This window comes from Callospermophilus lateralis, chromosome 4 (assembly GCF_048772815.1).
Source record: "Callospermophilus lateralis isolate mCalLat2 chromosome 4, mCalLat2.hap1, whole genome shotgun sequence".
Classification (NCBI taxonomy): Eukaryota; Metazoa; Chordata; class Mammalia; order Rodentia; family Sciuridae; genus Callospermophilus; species Callospermophilus lateralis.
In genome coordinates this window covers 130,205,981-130,221,823 of record NC_135308.1, presented here as the reverse complement: position 1 = coordinate 130,221,823, position 15,843 = coordinate 130,205,981, and the positions used below count along the sequence as shown (strand labels likewise).

At 32.5% G+C, this 15,843-nt stretch overlaps 1 protein-coding gene across 1 annotated transcript in view; it reads right to left on the bottom strand.

The window, feature by feature from the left end:
- The window catches only part of Ptprq (protein tyrosine phosphatase receptor type Q), a 199,963-nt gene extending 190,377 nt beyond the window's left edge, over positions 1-9,586 (bottom strand). The window contains exons 1-5 of the mRNA XM_076853152.1: positions 9,530-9,586; positions 9,073-9,184; positions 8,189-8,415; positions 5,656-5,725; positions 65-264 (exon numbers count right to left, since the gene is read on the bottom strand). Coding sequence (XP_076709267.1) covers positions 65-264; positions 5,656-5,725; positions 8,189-8,415; positions 9,073-9,184; positions 9,530-9,586 — 666 coding nt within the window. The remainder of the gene's footprint in view (positions 1-64; positions 265-5,655; positions 5,726-8,188; positions 8,416-9,072; positions 9,185-9,529) is intronic.
- Positions 9,587-15,843: the final 6,257 nt, after the last annotated feature.

The following is a 15,843-nucleotide window of genomic DNA, read 5'->3' as shown; positions in this document are numbered from 1 at the left end:
AACACTTCAAAACAAACATTCACCTAAAACTTCCAAGGCACAGAAAGTGTTCCAAAATGCTTACATTACATTCTGGGAGTTTCCCAGTCAAGATGTCTTCTACTCTAACAGAGACGTCTTTCACTACTGTCCCACTCCTGGCATGTTTGACACTAATCTTGAAGCTGGTAATTCTGCCATTTGGTTGCCGAGGTAAATACCAAATCAAGTTTACTGCTGAGTAGTTGAAGGCCTCAACTGTCAGATTGACCACTTTTCCTGGAGCTGGGTAAATGAGAGGGATTGAAGAAAGGTAAAAGACACTGTTACAAAATTTAGAATGGCATTTATATACCTTCAGGATGTTAAATTTCCTTGCATTATGAAATTAAACATAAAAACAAATTGAATGGTCTACTTAAGTATAACTTCTAAAATTTAATTTGCTTTAGCCTAAAATTTTAAAAAATCCATTACTTCACCATTATTGAACGAATACATGCATTGGCAAAATAGTTCAAACAAATATGATATAATATTCAATCTATAGTTGTTTGTGAATATACAAAAAAGAACAAATTTCTTACTTTCTTAAATATATTGGAATTATGTATACTAATTAGATGTTGAATCAAGTGGCAAATTGAAAAAATTACCCAAACATTTGCACCAGAAAAACAGACTGTTATAAAATATGTAGTACCTAACATCAAGTAGATAGATACCTGATCAATAGTTTGTGACTATTGTATGTTGAGTTTTATATACCTCAAATTTGGCTTTCTTTAGAATTATATCATACTTAGCACTTAATCATTAATTATAATAATAATCTGATAAATGGGCCAAAGACATGAACAGATACTTCTCAGAAGATGATATACAATCAATCAACAAATATATGAAAAAACATTCATCATCAATAGCAATTAGAGAAATGCAAATCAAACTCTAAGATTTCATCTCACTCCAGTCAGAATGGCAGCTATCATGAAGACAAACAACAATAAGTGTTAGCGAGGATGGGGGGAAAAAGATACACTCATACACTGCTGGTGGGACTGCAAATTGGTGCAGCCAATATGGAAAGCAGTATGGAGATTTCTTGGAAAACTGGGAATGGAACCACCATTTGACCCAGCTATCCCTTTCCTTGGTCTATACCCAAAGGACTTAGAAGCAGCATACTATAGGGACACAGCCACAATTATAGCAGCACAATTCATAATAGCTAAACTGTGGAACCAACCTAGATGCCCTTCAATAGATGAATGGATTAAAAAATGTAGCATATATACACAATGAAATATTACTCAGCAATAAAAGAGAATAAAATCATGGCATTTGCAGGTAAATGGATGGAGTTAGAGAAGATAATGCTAAGTGAACTTAGTCAATTCCAAAAAACCAAATGCCGAATATTTTCTTTGATATAAGGAGACTGATTCATAGTGGGATAGGAAGCAAGAGCATGGGGGGAATAGAGAAACTCTAGATAGGACAGAGGGGTGAGAGGGGAATGTGATGATCATTATTATTCAAAGTACATGTATGAAGACACAAATTGGTGTAAATATACTTTGTATACAACCAGAGATATGAAAAAAGTGTACTCTATATGTGTAATAAGAATTGCAATGCACTCCACTGTCATATATAAATAAGAGAAAAAGAAAAAATAATAATCTGAATACTACTTAGTTGGATAAGAACAGTATGAAGCCAAATTGAAGGAAAATTATGTCCATTAATTTAATGGTAAGATATATAAAGATATTATTTACTCTCTAGTAAATAATCAAGATCCTTCAGCTGGGCAAGATGGCACACGCTTATAATCCTATTGGCTCCAGAGGCTGAGGCAGGAGGATTGAGGTCAAAGCTACTTATTGAGGCCCTAAGCAACCCAGCAAGACCCTGTCTCTAAATAAAATATAAAAAGAGTTGGGGATGTGGCTCAGTGGTTAAGTGCCTCTGGGTTCAATCCTTGGTACAAAAAAAAAAAAAAAAAAATCTTCAACAGATAGAACAAATGTGATAAGTCACTTTGCAAAGAAACCAAAACCAAACCTTAGAAGTAAAACAGTGTATGATGGTAAAGGTGACTAATATCATGATGACAAATAAATAGAGTTTAAGTTTTCACTATAGTGAAGAATGCCAGGATATAACTTAGAAATAAAAGCTGCATGAATCATTTGAGGTGTACTAGGAAGCTGGGCCCTGTGGTGAACTAAATATTAGTCAGTAGGAATGAAGAAACTTGAAGACGCTGCACTTTAGGCTGCACTTTAGTAGAAAAAAATAAATACAAAAATTATTGAGAACGCTTACTAAAGGATGAAATAATGGAAGAAAATTTTATCTCTAAGAGGAATTGATAAAATGGAATTAAAATGTAAGAAGTGTAATGACAATATGGTAATTATCTGATACTAAAGATTTAACATTTGAATTTCTCTGGAGTAAGTAAAATATAATATAACAAAAAGAAAAATGTTAAATATATGATGCTGTGAAACTGCAAAATTAAAATTTTATCATGATTATTAATCATATTTAAATTTTCCTATTTGCATAATCCATGCATTTAAGTATTCCTGAAATAGTTACATATCAATAACAAATTATATATGAGCTAATAATAAGTCTTAACAACAGTCATAAAGAACTAATCAAATTCAATTAAATCTGAAAAGCAATATCTACTATGTAAGATATTTCTATTAACTTGTTTTATTTTTGCCTCAGTAAGACATATCTGGTGTGTTTTCCTTTGTGATTTTATGGTGTTTGAAGATTAATTCCAACTCTTTTCTACGGTTGGCAGTCTTTCCCTATTTTAAATATTCTAGTTTTTACTTCTCAATTTTATGCATCAGAATTGCATTACTTCTTGATTATTTATAGGGTGAATTTATCCATCTTTATCCAATTAAAAATTTAATACTGTATATGGGCTGGGGATATGGCTCAGTGGTAGAGCATTTGTCTACCACGTGCAAGGCCCTGGGTTAGATCCTCAACAACACATATAAATAAAAAAATAAAAGATATTGTGTCCAACTACAACTAGAAAATAAATATTAATTTTTTTTAATTTGATACTGTATAGATGTTTTAGCACACACCTGAAGGAAGTGTATAGACTACAGACATACATACATACACAAGCATGTGAAAGTATCTCCAACTTTCAAAGTATAATCTGTATAAAACATATCTTTTGAGTCATTAAGAACTTTAAAAATCTACACAGAGTTTCAAAGTGGGGTTTTTTTGCATTTCTATTAGATAACAAGGTGCAAGTACTATTTTTAATATTTACCTGAAATGATATTGCACAAAAAATTAAATGTTGGGCTTTTTGAGCTCATGGATGGAATAATATCAATTCAGTATAGAATCACTGGTTAATCTATATTTTCCTTATAGAAAGACAAATTACTTCTAATTTAACAATAATAAATGCCATTTATTCCATAAGAATCTTCCTTAAATTTGTGTTTAATGGAACACAAATAACAAAAACAGGTAATTGCAAGAAATATATTGGTGATTTCTGGTCTAATTGAACATCTTCAAATTAAAAAATAAGCAGCAAGTCAGAAAAGAGACTCCTGTTCTAGTATTACTTTCATCATATCCTAGAGTTCCTTTACTTTTTCCAAATTATCAGTTGCCTGAGAGAGAACATCCCTAGAAATTAGATTGATTGATGGATGTACAAAATACATAGGGATCAAACTCTGTCAAATTGAAGTTATAGTCTGCTTATACCATCTTCTAGCTGGAATCAAATCAAGATCAAGATTAACAAAATAAAACTAAATTCTATATCATTCAAAAATCATTCCAATTATTTCCCCTAAAACTGAAAACTGACAGATTTTTTTCTCTTATATCCTACTGCCCACTTAATTTTAAAGTGATACTTTTTCCATTTTATCTTTAGTTGTACAGATAATCTGAAAGTTTGTGTTTAAAATGAACAGAAGTTAGACATCAAGAATCATTCATTTCTAATTTTAAATATTCTCCAAGTTCCCAACCCCAGTAATCTCTCATTATTCCTTCAAAGGAATTCAGCATCTGTTCACAGGCTTCTCCTGATGAGGTCTCAACCAGGAACTGGATCATAGAACTTATGTTTTTTTAACCCTGACTACTGTATCCTATTAGATACAAAAGGCCCATATAAACTTATCCTTTTGGCAGTGGACCATCAGAAGGTTTTTATCTATTGACATATAGAATATTCAGGATTGTATAACATTACAGAAATTGTTCTACAGAACTTTTCACCTACCTGACATATTACTTAGTAATACATGTATTTGTTTATCTTATCCCCCTAGAATATAAGCTCCATGGTGAACATTTGTTGCTGAAAGAAGAGGACTTCAGTTATGTAGTAATTCTTCTATATATTTGGTTCTAACAATTTGCTATTATAAATAAATAAAAGCACCTGCCTTTAATACCAACTTATTTTTATAACAAAGCTTATGTTCTGGGCTAATATATATAATAAAAATATATAAGTGAATGTGTAATGTTTCAGGTTGATCCAATGGAAAAATATATATATTTGTTGGAAACAGAGTCAGAAGGAAATGAGGGTTATTCTACAAGATGCATCCAGAAAAATAACACATAGGATCTGCATTAGCTTGAGGAGAGAGTTCTATGGATATTTAGAGAAAGCACATCCCAGATAGGAGGAAGAGCAAGTGCAAAGGTCCTCTAGATGGAAGATCAGTGTGATTGGAGCAGATGGAGAGACAGTAGGAAATGAGGAAGTTAGAAAGAAGAAAAAGCATGCAAACAGGGAAAGGACACAGGGTTTCATTCCTAATGCCATGTAAGGAAAACAGAAGTAACATAATCTGGCCTATGTTTCAAAAGATGATGCAGTTCCTGTGGCGAGAGTTTGGCTGCAGGCAAGCAAGTTGGAAACAGGAAGACCAGTAAGGAGTTTTTCAATCATTCAGGCAAGAAAGTTGGTTGGAAAGGGTAATTAGCAATGAAGGGAAGATTCCAGATATTTTTTGATGACAGTGCTGACAGGAGTTGGTGAGATTAAATGTGTAGTGTGAGAGAAGAGTCAAGCATGACATCAAGAGTCTTCCTCTCAGCCATTGGAAGAATTGAAGCAGTCTTAAACTGGTTTGGTAATGACTGCAGGTCATGGAATGAAATGATAACCATTAAAATTCATATTTCCAAAAATCTAATGTCACAAAATGCTTATAATTTAATATTTACAGGAAAAGACAGGATATAAACTTATATAACTTGTACAAGCTAATTTTCATTAATCATACATTCATACTGACATATACTCATGGGGAAAAAAAAGATCAGCCAGAATTGTACTAAAGTAATAATAGAGATTTTTCGGGATGAAAGGAGTATTTATAATTTTCATTATGAGTTTTCTTCTTATTTTTAAAAATTTTCCAAGATAACACTTAATTGACTTCTTTAATCAGAAAGAACAATACATAATTAATGATTAAATTAACTATTACGAGAAATTAAAAGTAATGGAGTAGCCATGCTACTGAGAATCTTATACATTTGAGCATGATATTTTGTTTATATCCCCATTTACTTTGACTGAAACTCATGACAATATTATTTCAAAATAGATCATTTAGAAAAATGATTTACCACTTTCTGCAGTCTGGAAAAGAAAGGGATCACTAAATACTCCAATTCCAGCACTGTTTTCAGCAGCAACCTAAAATAAATCAAAAGGATTACATTCAAATTTTTGCTCTCCAATTAATAATAATCAGAAAAAAAACTCAGACTTGTCCATAGAGTAAATACACAAATTGTCTTTTCCTCTAAGTATTACAAAATTTCCAAGGCAAATATAGAGCTATCCACAAAATCAAAACAGGAGGCACCATTGTCAATATTTTATAGATGAGGACACTGGTCAAGTCAGGTCAACAACTTGCCCCTGGTCACAGAGGAATAAATGGTAGAACAAGAATTGAGTGAAAGTTGCATTTTTTTCATAACTCAATCTTTGTCCACTATATACACTATATACATGAAACTATGATTATTTCTGTGACAAATATAAGACACCATTTATACTGTATTTGAATTTAGAGTTTACTCTCTACTGGGCAAATAAATACTGATGAAAAATATTTGTAAAATAATGAATATATTTAATTAATAATTATACTGAATATAATATATATTCTTTTTAATGAATAATAGTCAAATAGACTTGAACAATGCAATCAAATAGACATCAGACTTGAATAATATAGTCACACAATAAACTTAATAGTAGGCAGAAAAGTATATCATAAATGAGAATACAACTCAAGTTTTTGCAAAATGTCATCATTGCAACAAGACAACCTTGGTTTAATTTTAGCTATACCAAGTCTCAGATGACTAACATTGGGCAGTTTACTTAACTAGTCAAAGGCACATTGTTCTCATCCTTAAATTGGAATAATAATGTACTTAAGTCATAAGAATGTTCTAAGACTAAGCGAAATAACATATGTAAAATACATAACAGGGTTTCCCCACAGTGTTGCTTATACCGAAGCTATCAAATGTACCATGCCAAATACCCATTGGAATTCTGCAATGGCTAACATTTATTTGAACAGAGTAAACGTCACAATGATGATTTATAAAGTGAGAGATGAAACAAACAGTAGGGGCTGCCCTATAGGCCTGAAATAAGAAAATTCAAAGGAATAAAAATTCAGCCTCTATAAAAATAGATCTAAATAGAACTAAGTTAGTGATATCACTTTTTTCTCAACAATAGTTACTTATTTCACATTAAATTTAATATTTATTATACCAAGTAGCATATTTTAAACATAAGTTAACCTGAATATGTGCATGTTCCAAGAAATACCTACATAATGTAATTTTCAGAGGTCAAAAAAGTTGCCTATTCTTTAACTTATGCTTCTACATGAAACAGCTATCACAATTTTTTTATTTTGACTTCTGCATAAACAAAAGTTTACTTATTTACTTTCTCACTGGGAAAATCCTACTATGGGCATGTGCTCTCCAGTTCAGTGTTCTTAATTCCAGAAATAGGCATGTTTCCAATAAGGAAAACTTTCTGGCAAAATCTCACCCATCATTTCTCCCCATCTAAGAAGAGCATCTCGGTTATATATGATCATATATTTAGCTTTCACAGATTTTCCTCTATGTATTCAATTATATTTAAGTCTCAAAGAACATATGGGTGTTATGTTGAAAATAGTAGGAAGACAAAAAAAAAATATCTCTATTCTTTACTAGCCCTTGGAAATGTCATAGATATCCCTTAATTGCAAATATTTTCATATGGCCTTACTAATTCGGATTGCTTTTTATAAGCTCTTTTTTATTTAGTATTCAATTAAGAAGCTGTTAGATTTTACATATTTAACATTGTAAAGAATTTAAAATGTCCATAAAAACAAAACACATAGTAAATGCTCAACAAATATGTGTTGAGTGAAATTGAACTGAATTTATTATTTTTAGTAAAACTGGCTCTTTAGGGGCTGGGGATGTGGCTCAAGCGGTAGCGCGCTCGCCTGGTATGCACGCGGCCCGGTTCGATCCTCAGCACCACATACAAACAGAGATGTTGTGTCCGCTGAAAAAACTAAAAAATAAATATAAAAAATTCTCTCTCTAAAAAAAAAAAAAAAAACTGGCTCTTTAGAAGTTCTTAAACCAATATCCAAAATTTCAAAAATATATATGCAAATGCAAAAGGGTAAGGAGAAAAATAACAGAGCTAACATTAAGTTTAATTAAATAGTACTATATTTTCAGACTAGAGATATAGCTCAGTGACAGAGTACTTGCCTAACATGCATGAGGCCCTAGGTTCAAACCCCAGCATCAATTAAAAAAAAAAAGGAGAATATTGTCACTTGTAAAGCCCAAATTGCTTAAATTAAACTTATTTGCCATAAAAGGCACTGAACTAAGCTCTTTAAAACAAGTAATGTATATAAATGTACATGTAAACTGAAATGAAAAGATATTACAACAAAGTTTTAAAATCTCGGGTGGGTGTTGAGGCTGTTGACTCAGTTTCTCATTCTTCAGTCACTGCATTCAGATGCAAGCCTTGACCAGGTGGAAAAAAACCTCCTTTATTTTTAAAATGAATAAAATATTAAATAGTTATTTATAAAATAATTACCTTAATTTCATATGTTGTTCCAGGATTAAGGTTAGTAAGAAGAACTTCCAGACTGTCTGGCTTTGCCCTGACTTGTGTGTACATGGTTTGCATCCACGGGCATACCTCCTTATATTTAACAATGTAAGATATAATTCTTCCATTCGGGTTAGGTGGTGTGTTCCAAGAAAGAAGAATCCCAGCAGATCCAACTCTCTCCCCAGCTAGAAAGACTGGAGGACCTGGTTCTATTTTATTAAAAAATTAATTTTGTTAAAAGGTCAAACTATTATTGTATTTACGTCCCCCAGAAAATAGCAAGAAAAGTATTTACAAATGTAAACTACCAAAGTTCCCAAAGGTTAATATTAATTTATATTCCCTAGAGCTCTGCTACATAAAAAATACTTTAATAAAAGCTTTGCAGAATACCAAAAACATTCTTTTATAAGAATGCAAAAAATGTAATGCTACTAAATACTACATGCCAAATACCCCTTTGATGCCAAATCATTTTTAAAAGAAACTTACTGAATGCAAGGCTTATGCACAAGAACCAAACAAACAAGAAACAGCTTTAAAAACTGAAAAATCCTTTCTGAGCAAGAGCACTGAGCTTAATTTCATGGCTCTGTATTATTTAAATGTTACCATTAACAGTCTCTGATCCATTTCACAAACAGGTATAGAGTAATCATCTTTGCTCTTTAAAGGTAAAGGAAGCTAAAGAACCAGAAGAAAGCAGGTTAACAGATCACTTTCTTAAGTTTCCATTTTGCTTTAATTATTCTAAACTGTTTGCATGCATATAACACTCATACTGGAAATATAAGTCTATTCATGCAATTGAGTTTTACTGACTCCAAATATTTCATTAAAAAGTGATGTTAAAACCATATACTCACTCGTAACATTTGTTGTCACTGTTCTACTAACAGGTGAACTATATGTTGCAGCAGAAATAGAAGAGATGGTTGTGTCATACCTAGTATTAGGAACAGCATCAGAAACATCAACCTAGAACACCAAAACCAAATAATCTTTATTAAAATTATTCCTGAAAAGTAAGCTAAAATAATAAATCTATTACTACCAAAACATTAACACTTCACCACATAACTCTGCAGCTTAAAATATCACAAAACTTCCATATTATTGTAAAATATAAATTTGTTACATCATGTAACTATTTACCAGATAACTTATTAAAAAAACAATTTTACAGAGCATACTGAATCATCAAAGCTTAAATCAGTATTTCTATCTATCCCAGTTCATTGTCTCAAGGAACAACTATTTAAGAATCTCTTAAAAATCTACTACCTGTTGCTCATGCCTGGCTTTTAAGAGTATATAAAATACCTGTGTCTCTGAAGTTCCAATAAAAAATAAAAGAAAAATGATAAGAAAATCCATCATTATTACATTTTTCAGGCAGTACAATCACATTGATGGCTCTAGAGAGAAATGTTGCCTGCATTAATGATTTAAAGACAGATCCTCCTGGCAAGTACACAATTAATGAGCCTGGATTACTCAATAGCTCTGCCCTTTCTTTGTTAAACTATTCATGAACTCTTGGATGGCTGGCTGTAGGTTCAGGGTAGAGTTGAAAAAAAAAAAAAAAAAACGTAGCTGTTGCTAAGGTAACAGTCAACCAATGCTGAAACTGACACTCATCAATTCAACATTGTTTCTGTCTTCATCTTATGCTTTTAAAAACACTCCAAGGAGTAAGTTTTCAGAGTGGATGAATTTCATAAAGAACCTTACTACTAGGTCCAAATATAAATATAAGCAGGCTGGCCAAGTACAATAATGAAAACTATACCTGATATTCTCCACCTCCAAGATCTTCGATAGTAACAAAGCTACTGTCAGGAACAAGATCCACATGATACCTATCCACGTGGTTGGAGGGCAGGCTCCAGCACAGAGAAAAGTGCCATGCAGAAGTATTGAAGGCTTTAAGTTTCTAGGATTTTCCAGTTCTAATATTGAAAAATAGTGGTTTAAAATAGAGTTATTCTAAAGTTCCAAAAAATGAAAATCAATAGTCTGTGGGTTGGGTTCCAAAATAATTAAGTTTTAGAAAACAGTACATCCTTTAAATTATCTCTTTGTATATCTGTAACACCTAGTTTTTAAGTACAATGATCAGAAATAATATATCAATTTATGTCTCTATTCCTAGGATATCCTTTACTTGTTAAAAAATCTGTTGAACATTTCTAAATGTTTATTCTCTAATTGAAAAATTGAATCATTTTAAGACAAAGTAAATGCAAACTCTCCAATAACTGGAAATTTACCAAACAGAAGATAGCTGGCAAATAATGGCCAAAACCCACCAAATTTTTCAAAAAGTAAGCATTTCTGATGAATATGTGGCTAGGAAAAGGCTAATTTTCATATTGGGAAATTAAATACAATCATTTTTAAATGAGAAATACCTATTGTCCTAGCTATTTCAACATAACTATTTCTACCTTTGCTTCCACTGTTTTTCAAAATTTTGTTTATGCTGCCTGTTCCTCCTTAAAGGGAGTTTTTCACATAAAGTTCCTCTGATTGGTTCCTAATGAGTCAGGTTTGCACTCTGCCTTATCTTTAGTACAGAGAGAGACTATGAAGCCAAGCATGTGAAAACATGCCTGATACAGACCCAATCTAACAGCAAAAGAAAGGAGTATGGAATTAATCATTGAATTCCACTTATTTTAAAACTCCACTACCAGAGATTTGGCAATGGATATATTGGAAAAAGAAAATGTATATTTCCTTAACAAAATTGACAGGGCATATTATGAAAAAATTAACACAATCAGCCAATTTCTTAGTATTTTAGAGGGAATATTTTGTAACAGGTTTTCTTTTATTTTCTTTGACAAATTCCCCTAATGCTTATAACATATCTTCTCCTTAGTACCTAAATCTGATATCAATTATTTACCGTTCACTCCAATATTCTCAAAGATAAAGACATTCTCTTGGCATCATCCCCAGGTTTTCCATGTAGTGAGCACTGCCATTTTCTGGTAATTTTTTAGAAATACTGTAAACCCAGAATGAAAGATCAGAGGAATATCCAGTTAGTAATGGGTAGGCTTCCTTTCTTGTGCGTAGCTGCTGGGGTTTTTTTTTCCTAGAAAATTCTGCACTCATAATATTTCCTCTGTATTTTCAAGCTTAAGAAAAGAGGGCTTGATTCTCCTTACCAGCCCACACTGAAAAACCAAATCTACCATGACGACCAGTCCAACTAGCTACTCCTCCCCAGGACTGATTTATGTGAAGGTTAACATTTTTTCATGGATCCCAGAAAGTAATTAATGTCTATGAAACTTTAAGCAAGAAACTATAAAATAACTGGAGGAGACTTTAGAAGAAAAAGGAAGATGCAAGAAGTGAAAGGCTGATTACAGGAATGGTAGTGATATGGGACTTGGTTTCCTAGGCTGTGGTTTAAGATTACAGTGAAGGACTCTTGGCTAGGAATGAAATGTGTCTCACCAAGAGGAAGAATGTATTTGTCTGGAAATTTGCCAATCTGATTAAGATGAAAAGTCTAGAAACTCCACAGGAATTAAGTAAAGATCTTTCTAAGCACAGTGGATAGAAGCACTAGAAATGGAAAAAAAATTGGAATAACTAAAGAAAGTCAAACCGAGTTTATGGGATCAAGCAAGAAAGTGACACAGTCTGGTGATCATGCAGGCTGTTTAAAGATTCAATTTTTTTTCCTAAATGCAATGGAAAGTCACTGAAGAATTTTAAGCAGAAAAGCAATCTGATTCATGCTTTTTGTTGTTGTTGCTTTAAAATATCATTTTGGAATATGTATATGAATTGGGTGGAGACAAAAATGGCAGCAAAAGACTAATTAGTAGGATTTTGTGGTAGTCTAGACAGAGAGGTAGTGGGAGATGGAGCAATGCCAAAGTCATTATTGAGAAGTGCAGTTTCCTGGATATGAGCTTGAATATACCATTGACTAAAAGTAGACTCCATAATATGTGATATGCCCTTCATGGAATTTAATGTCCCCAAAGACAGGTAAATACAAAGCAACAATACTATTCTCGACCTAATTGTCAAGCACCAATAAAATCATATCATAAAGTGGAAATATCTGGAGTTTAAGGTGAAAAATATCATCAAACCAAATTTAATTAGGGCTAGGAAAAGGAATTCTACTCTTAGTTGTTTATTCAAGATTGTAATTTCCTAAAACCTAATCCTCAAATCTGATATCATTAAATAGATGTTCTGTGATCAAACCACTTTGTCAAATAACTCCTATTTTAAGTTAAACAGCTTTCTTTTATTTCAGGAAATTTCAGAGCCTTGGATATATTCCAGTGGTCATGTGATTGACTAAAGCGGCACAGTCCAAGAAAACTAATGTAAGTCACATAGGCAATTTTGGATTTTTGAGTAGCCATATTTAAAAAATAAAGAGAAACATGTAAAATTAATTTTAATAATAAATTTCATTTACACTAATATGTCAAAAGCATTATTTCACATACATCAATGAATAAAATGGTTTTGTGATAATTATCTATTTCCTATGTATCAACACTGTGAGCAGCTTTGAACATGACATTTAAATTTATTATTTCATGATATAATAAATACTATAACTGATAATGAAATCTCAGCATAAAGGCTTGTAAAATAAAAATTATTAACACTGAACAAGTTAATGGTACAATGTGAACTGTGTTGAACACCTTTATATATTTTTATGTAACATTTATGACAGTTTCATATACTAGATCTGTCACTGCTATTTAAAACTGGGAAAAATGTGAAACAAAGAATTTAGGTAATTTCACCAAATCTCATGCTAACAGGTTAATATTAGAACCAGGATTTAGACCCAGAAGTAATGTTGTCAAACTCCAGTCACTATAGCTATATGCTCTGTAACTTTCACAAAACAGCTAACAGCAGCAAATCAACAGATACTAAATGAAGTAATAAATATTTTAGGGAGATTTAAGCACTAAGTAAGATGATCTACAACTTTCTTTTCAAGGCTAAAATTATTATTTAAGTTTAATGCACACCATCTAAACATATCATGTTAAGGTAACATATATTTATCAAGTACCTAAAGCTTCCTCAGACTATAGAAATGGGCTAGGTATGAATTATAAAGAAAATAACATACTCAAATAAACCAACAGTATAACAAGTATAACAATGGTATAACACGTGGTACAGGGTCTAAAACATCATTTTTTTATATAGGCACTGGGCATGAGCCTTAGAGCTAGATAACTGGATTCAAATCCTGCCACAAGACTTGAGGCAAAATAGTTAACCTCTCTGTACTCCACTGGCCTCCTGAATATGGGAATAATAATAAAAGTCCTAACACATACTGTTGTGAGAAAAAATAAATTAATACATGTAAAATGTTCAGAAAAGTACCTTGAACATAGTAAGAGCTTGGAAAAAGTAAGCTATGGTTAATGACGACTGCCATTTCTACTGTCTTCCTCTAAAATTCTGGCCATCTCTTGGTTAAAACATTGTGGTACCTCTTTCATTTCTCATGTTTAGCCCCCTCCTCCTACCTATTCAGTGTTATGCTCAAAACAGTCCCTCAAGCATTGCCTCATTAGCAGCACTCTTCTCTTTAAAGTAGGGCAGTAAGATCTATTTCTGCTCCAAAGACCTTCTTTAGGGAACTATCTCCTCTTATACTCACTTTTTAAGTCACTCACTTATAATCTCTCAAAACCATCACCTAAACCACACTAAATAATCAGAAGATCAAGTGTCTAGCATTTCATAAAGTTCTCTATGTTTTTAACTAAAATGATCACTGATATTCCATGTTTTCTATGAAATGTTCCTGATAATGACATTACCTTGGTTGATTTTTCCTCTGACTAAATTTTGTCTCAGTGAGCAAACCCTGCCACTGGCACCAATAGCACTTCCTCCTATACCCATGCATAAGTAAGAACATTTTATCACACTCTCTTCAGTCTTTTATATCCAACCACTCGTATCAGTGCTTACCATAGACTGATGCGATTTACCTCCTAGGGGACTTCTGACCATTTTTTAACACAAATTCTGATTGGCACAATGGAGACTGTCCTAGTGGCATCTAGGGAGGAGAGGTCAAGGATGTTGCTATATATACTACAATGCACAGAATATGGTCCCACAACAGAGAATCACTCAGGCAAAAAGGCCAATGGTGCTAAGGTTGAAAAGCCCTGCTGCAGACTAACACTTCAAGGATGGGTCTAATTTTAATGTGTTTGATTGTATACTTTGCCCAATGTAACATCTAGAAGAAAAAGACATTTGACGCTCAATTTAACATATGTGCTCTTTTGGAATTAGTAAAATGTATAGTGTCTAAACATATGTACTGTAAAAATATTAAAAATATTTATAGAATATTTACAAGCCAAAAGAAATGCCAGAGGTCATCTAATCCCAACTTCTCAGAAACCTGATGCCCTATGACAGTGGGTAACTTGCCTAACAGTACTCAGCTAGTAAGTGTCAAATTTAGGAGTAAAGCTAGTGTATGAATTCTAAACTCATTGCTTGCTTTGCATTACCATATACGTATCACATCTCAAAGAATAATAGTGTATCGTAGGCAGAATAATGTCCCTCCAAAGATACCCACATATTGAACCTTGGAACCTACAAATATATTATGTCACTGGGTAAAAAGTAATCTGCAGATGGAATTAAGATTAAAAATCAGAAAATTGAGATATTAACCTGGATTTTCCAGGTACAACCAGTCTAATCACACAAGCCCTTCAAAAATAGAAGAGAAGATAGAAGAGTCAAATATAATGGGGGAAAACTTAAGAAGATTTGAAGCCTAAGTTGATCTCAGCCCTCTTTGTTGGCTTTGAAGATGGATGAAGGGGATCACAAGTCAAGGAATCAGGCATCCCCTAGAAGTAAGGAACAACTCAGGAAATGGTAACCTCTGTCCTATAATGCCAAAGAAGTAAATTCTGCAAATGGCCAAAATGAGCAAGTAAACGAATTCTGGTGTCAAGCCAATAGAAAGGAACACATCCTACAAATACCTTGATTTAGCCAGTGAGAACTATGTTGGATTTCTGACTCACAGAATAATGCAATATAAATTTTTGCATTGGTACAAGCCACTAATATTTTGGTAATATTTACAGCAGTAATATAAAATTAAGAAAGTACACAACAGTCAAAAAATGAATGCCCATAGACCACATTATTATCATATGCCTCTGATCTGTGTGTCATATGTGAAAACCATAGCCTTAAAGATCACTTAAGAGTAATCCTCATGTGTTATTACTGCAATCTTGTTATGTTTTGAAATATTAATAGGTTTTACAGCTGTACGCATATTTTAAAATTTTTCTTTGAAATATCCCAAATATGGTTTTGTTCTCTTGATATATAAAGCAAATAAAATATTGCAATATTGAATTACTTTACAGTTCAACAAATACACAACACTCACTTTTACCTTCATAATTTTGCATGGGTTGTTCCCTTTCTTTGTGAACCCCCTTTCCTATATGCCCTCTTGTCAGATTAGCAAATTCCTAACACTTACAGATATGGCCAGCCTTAGAGAGCCTATTCCATCCTGTCATGAGCTCAGCATTTCCTATTATGAGCAACCACAGTAA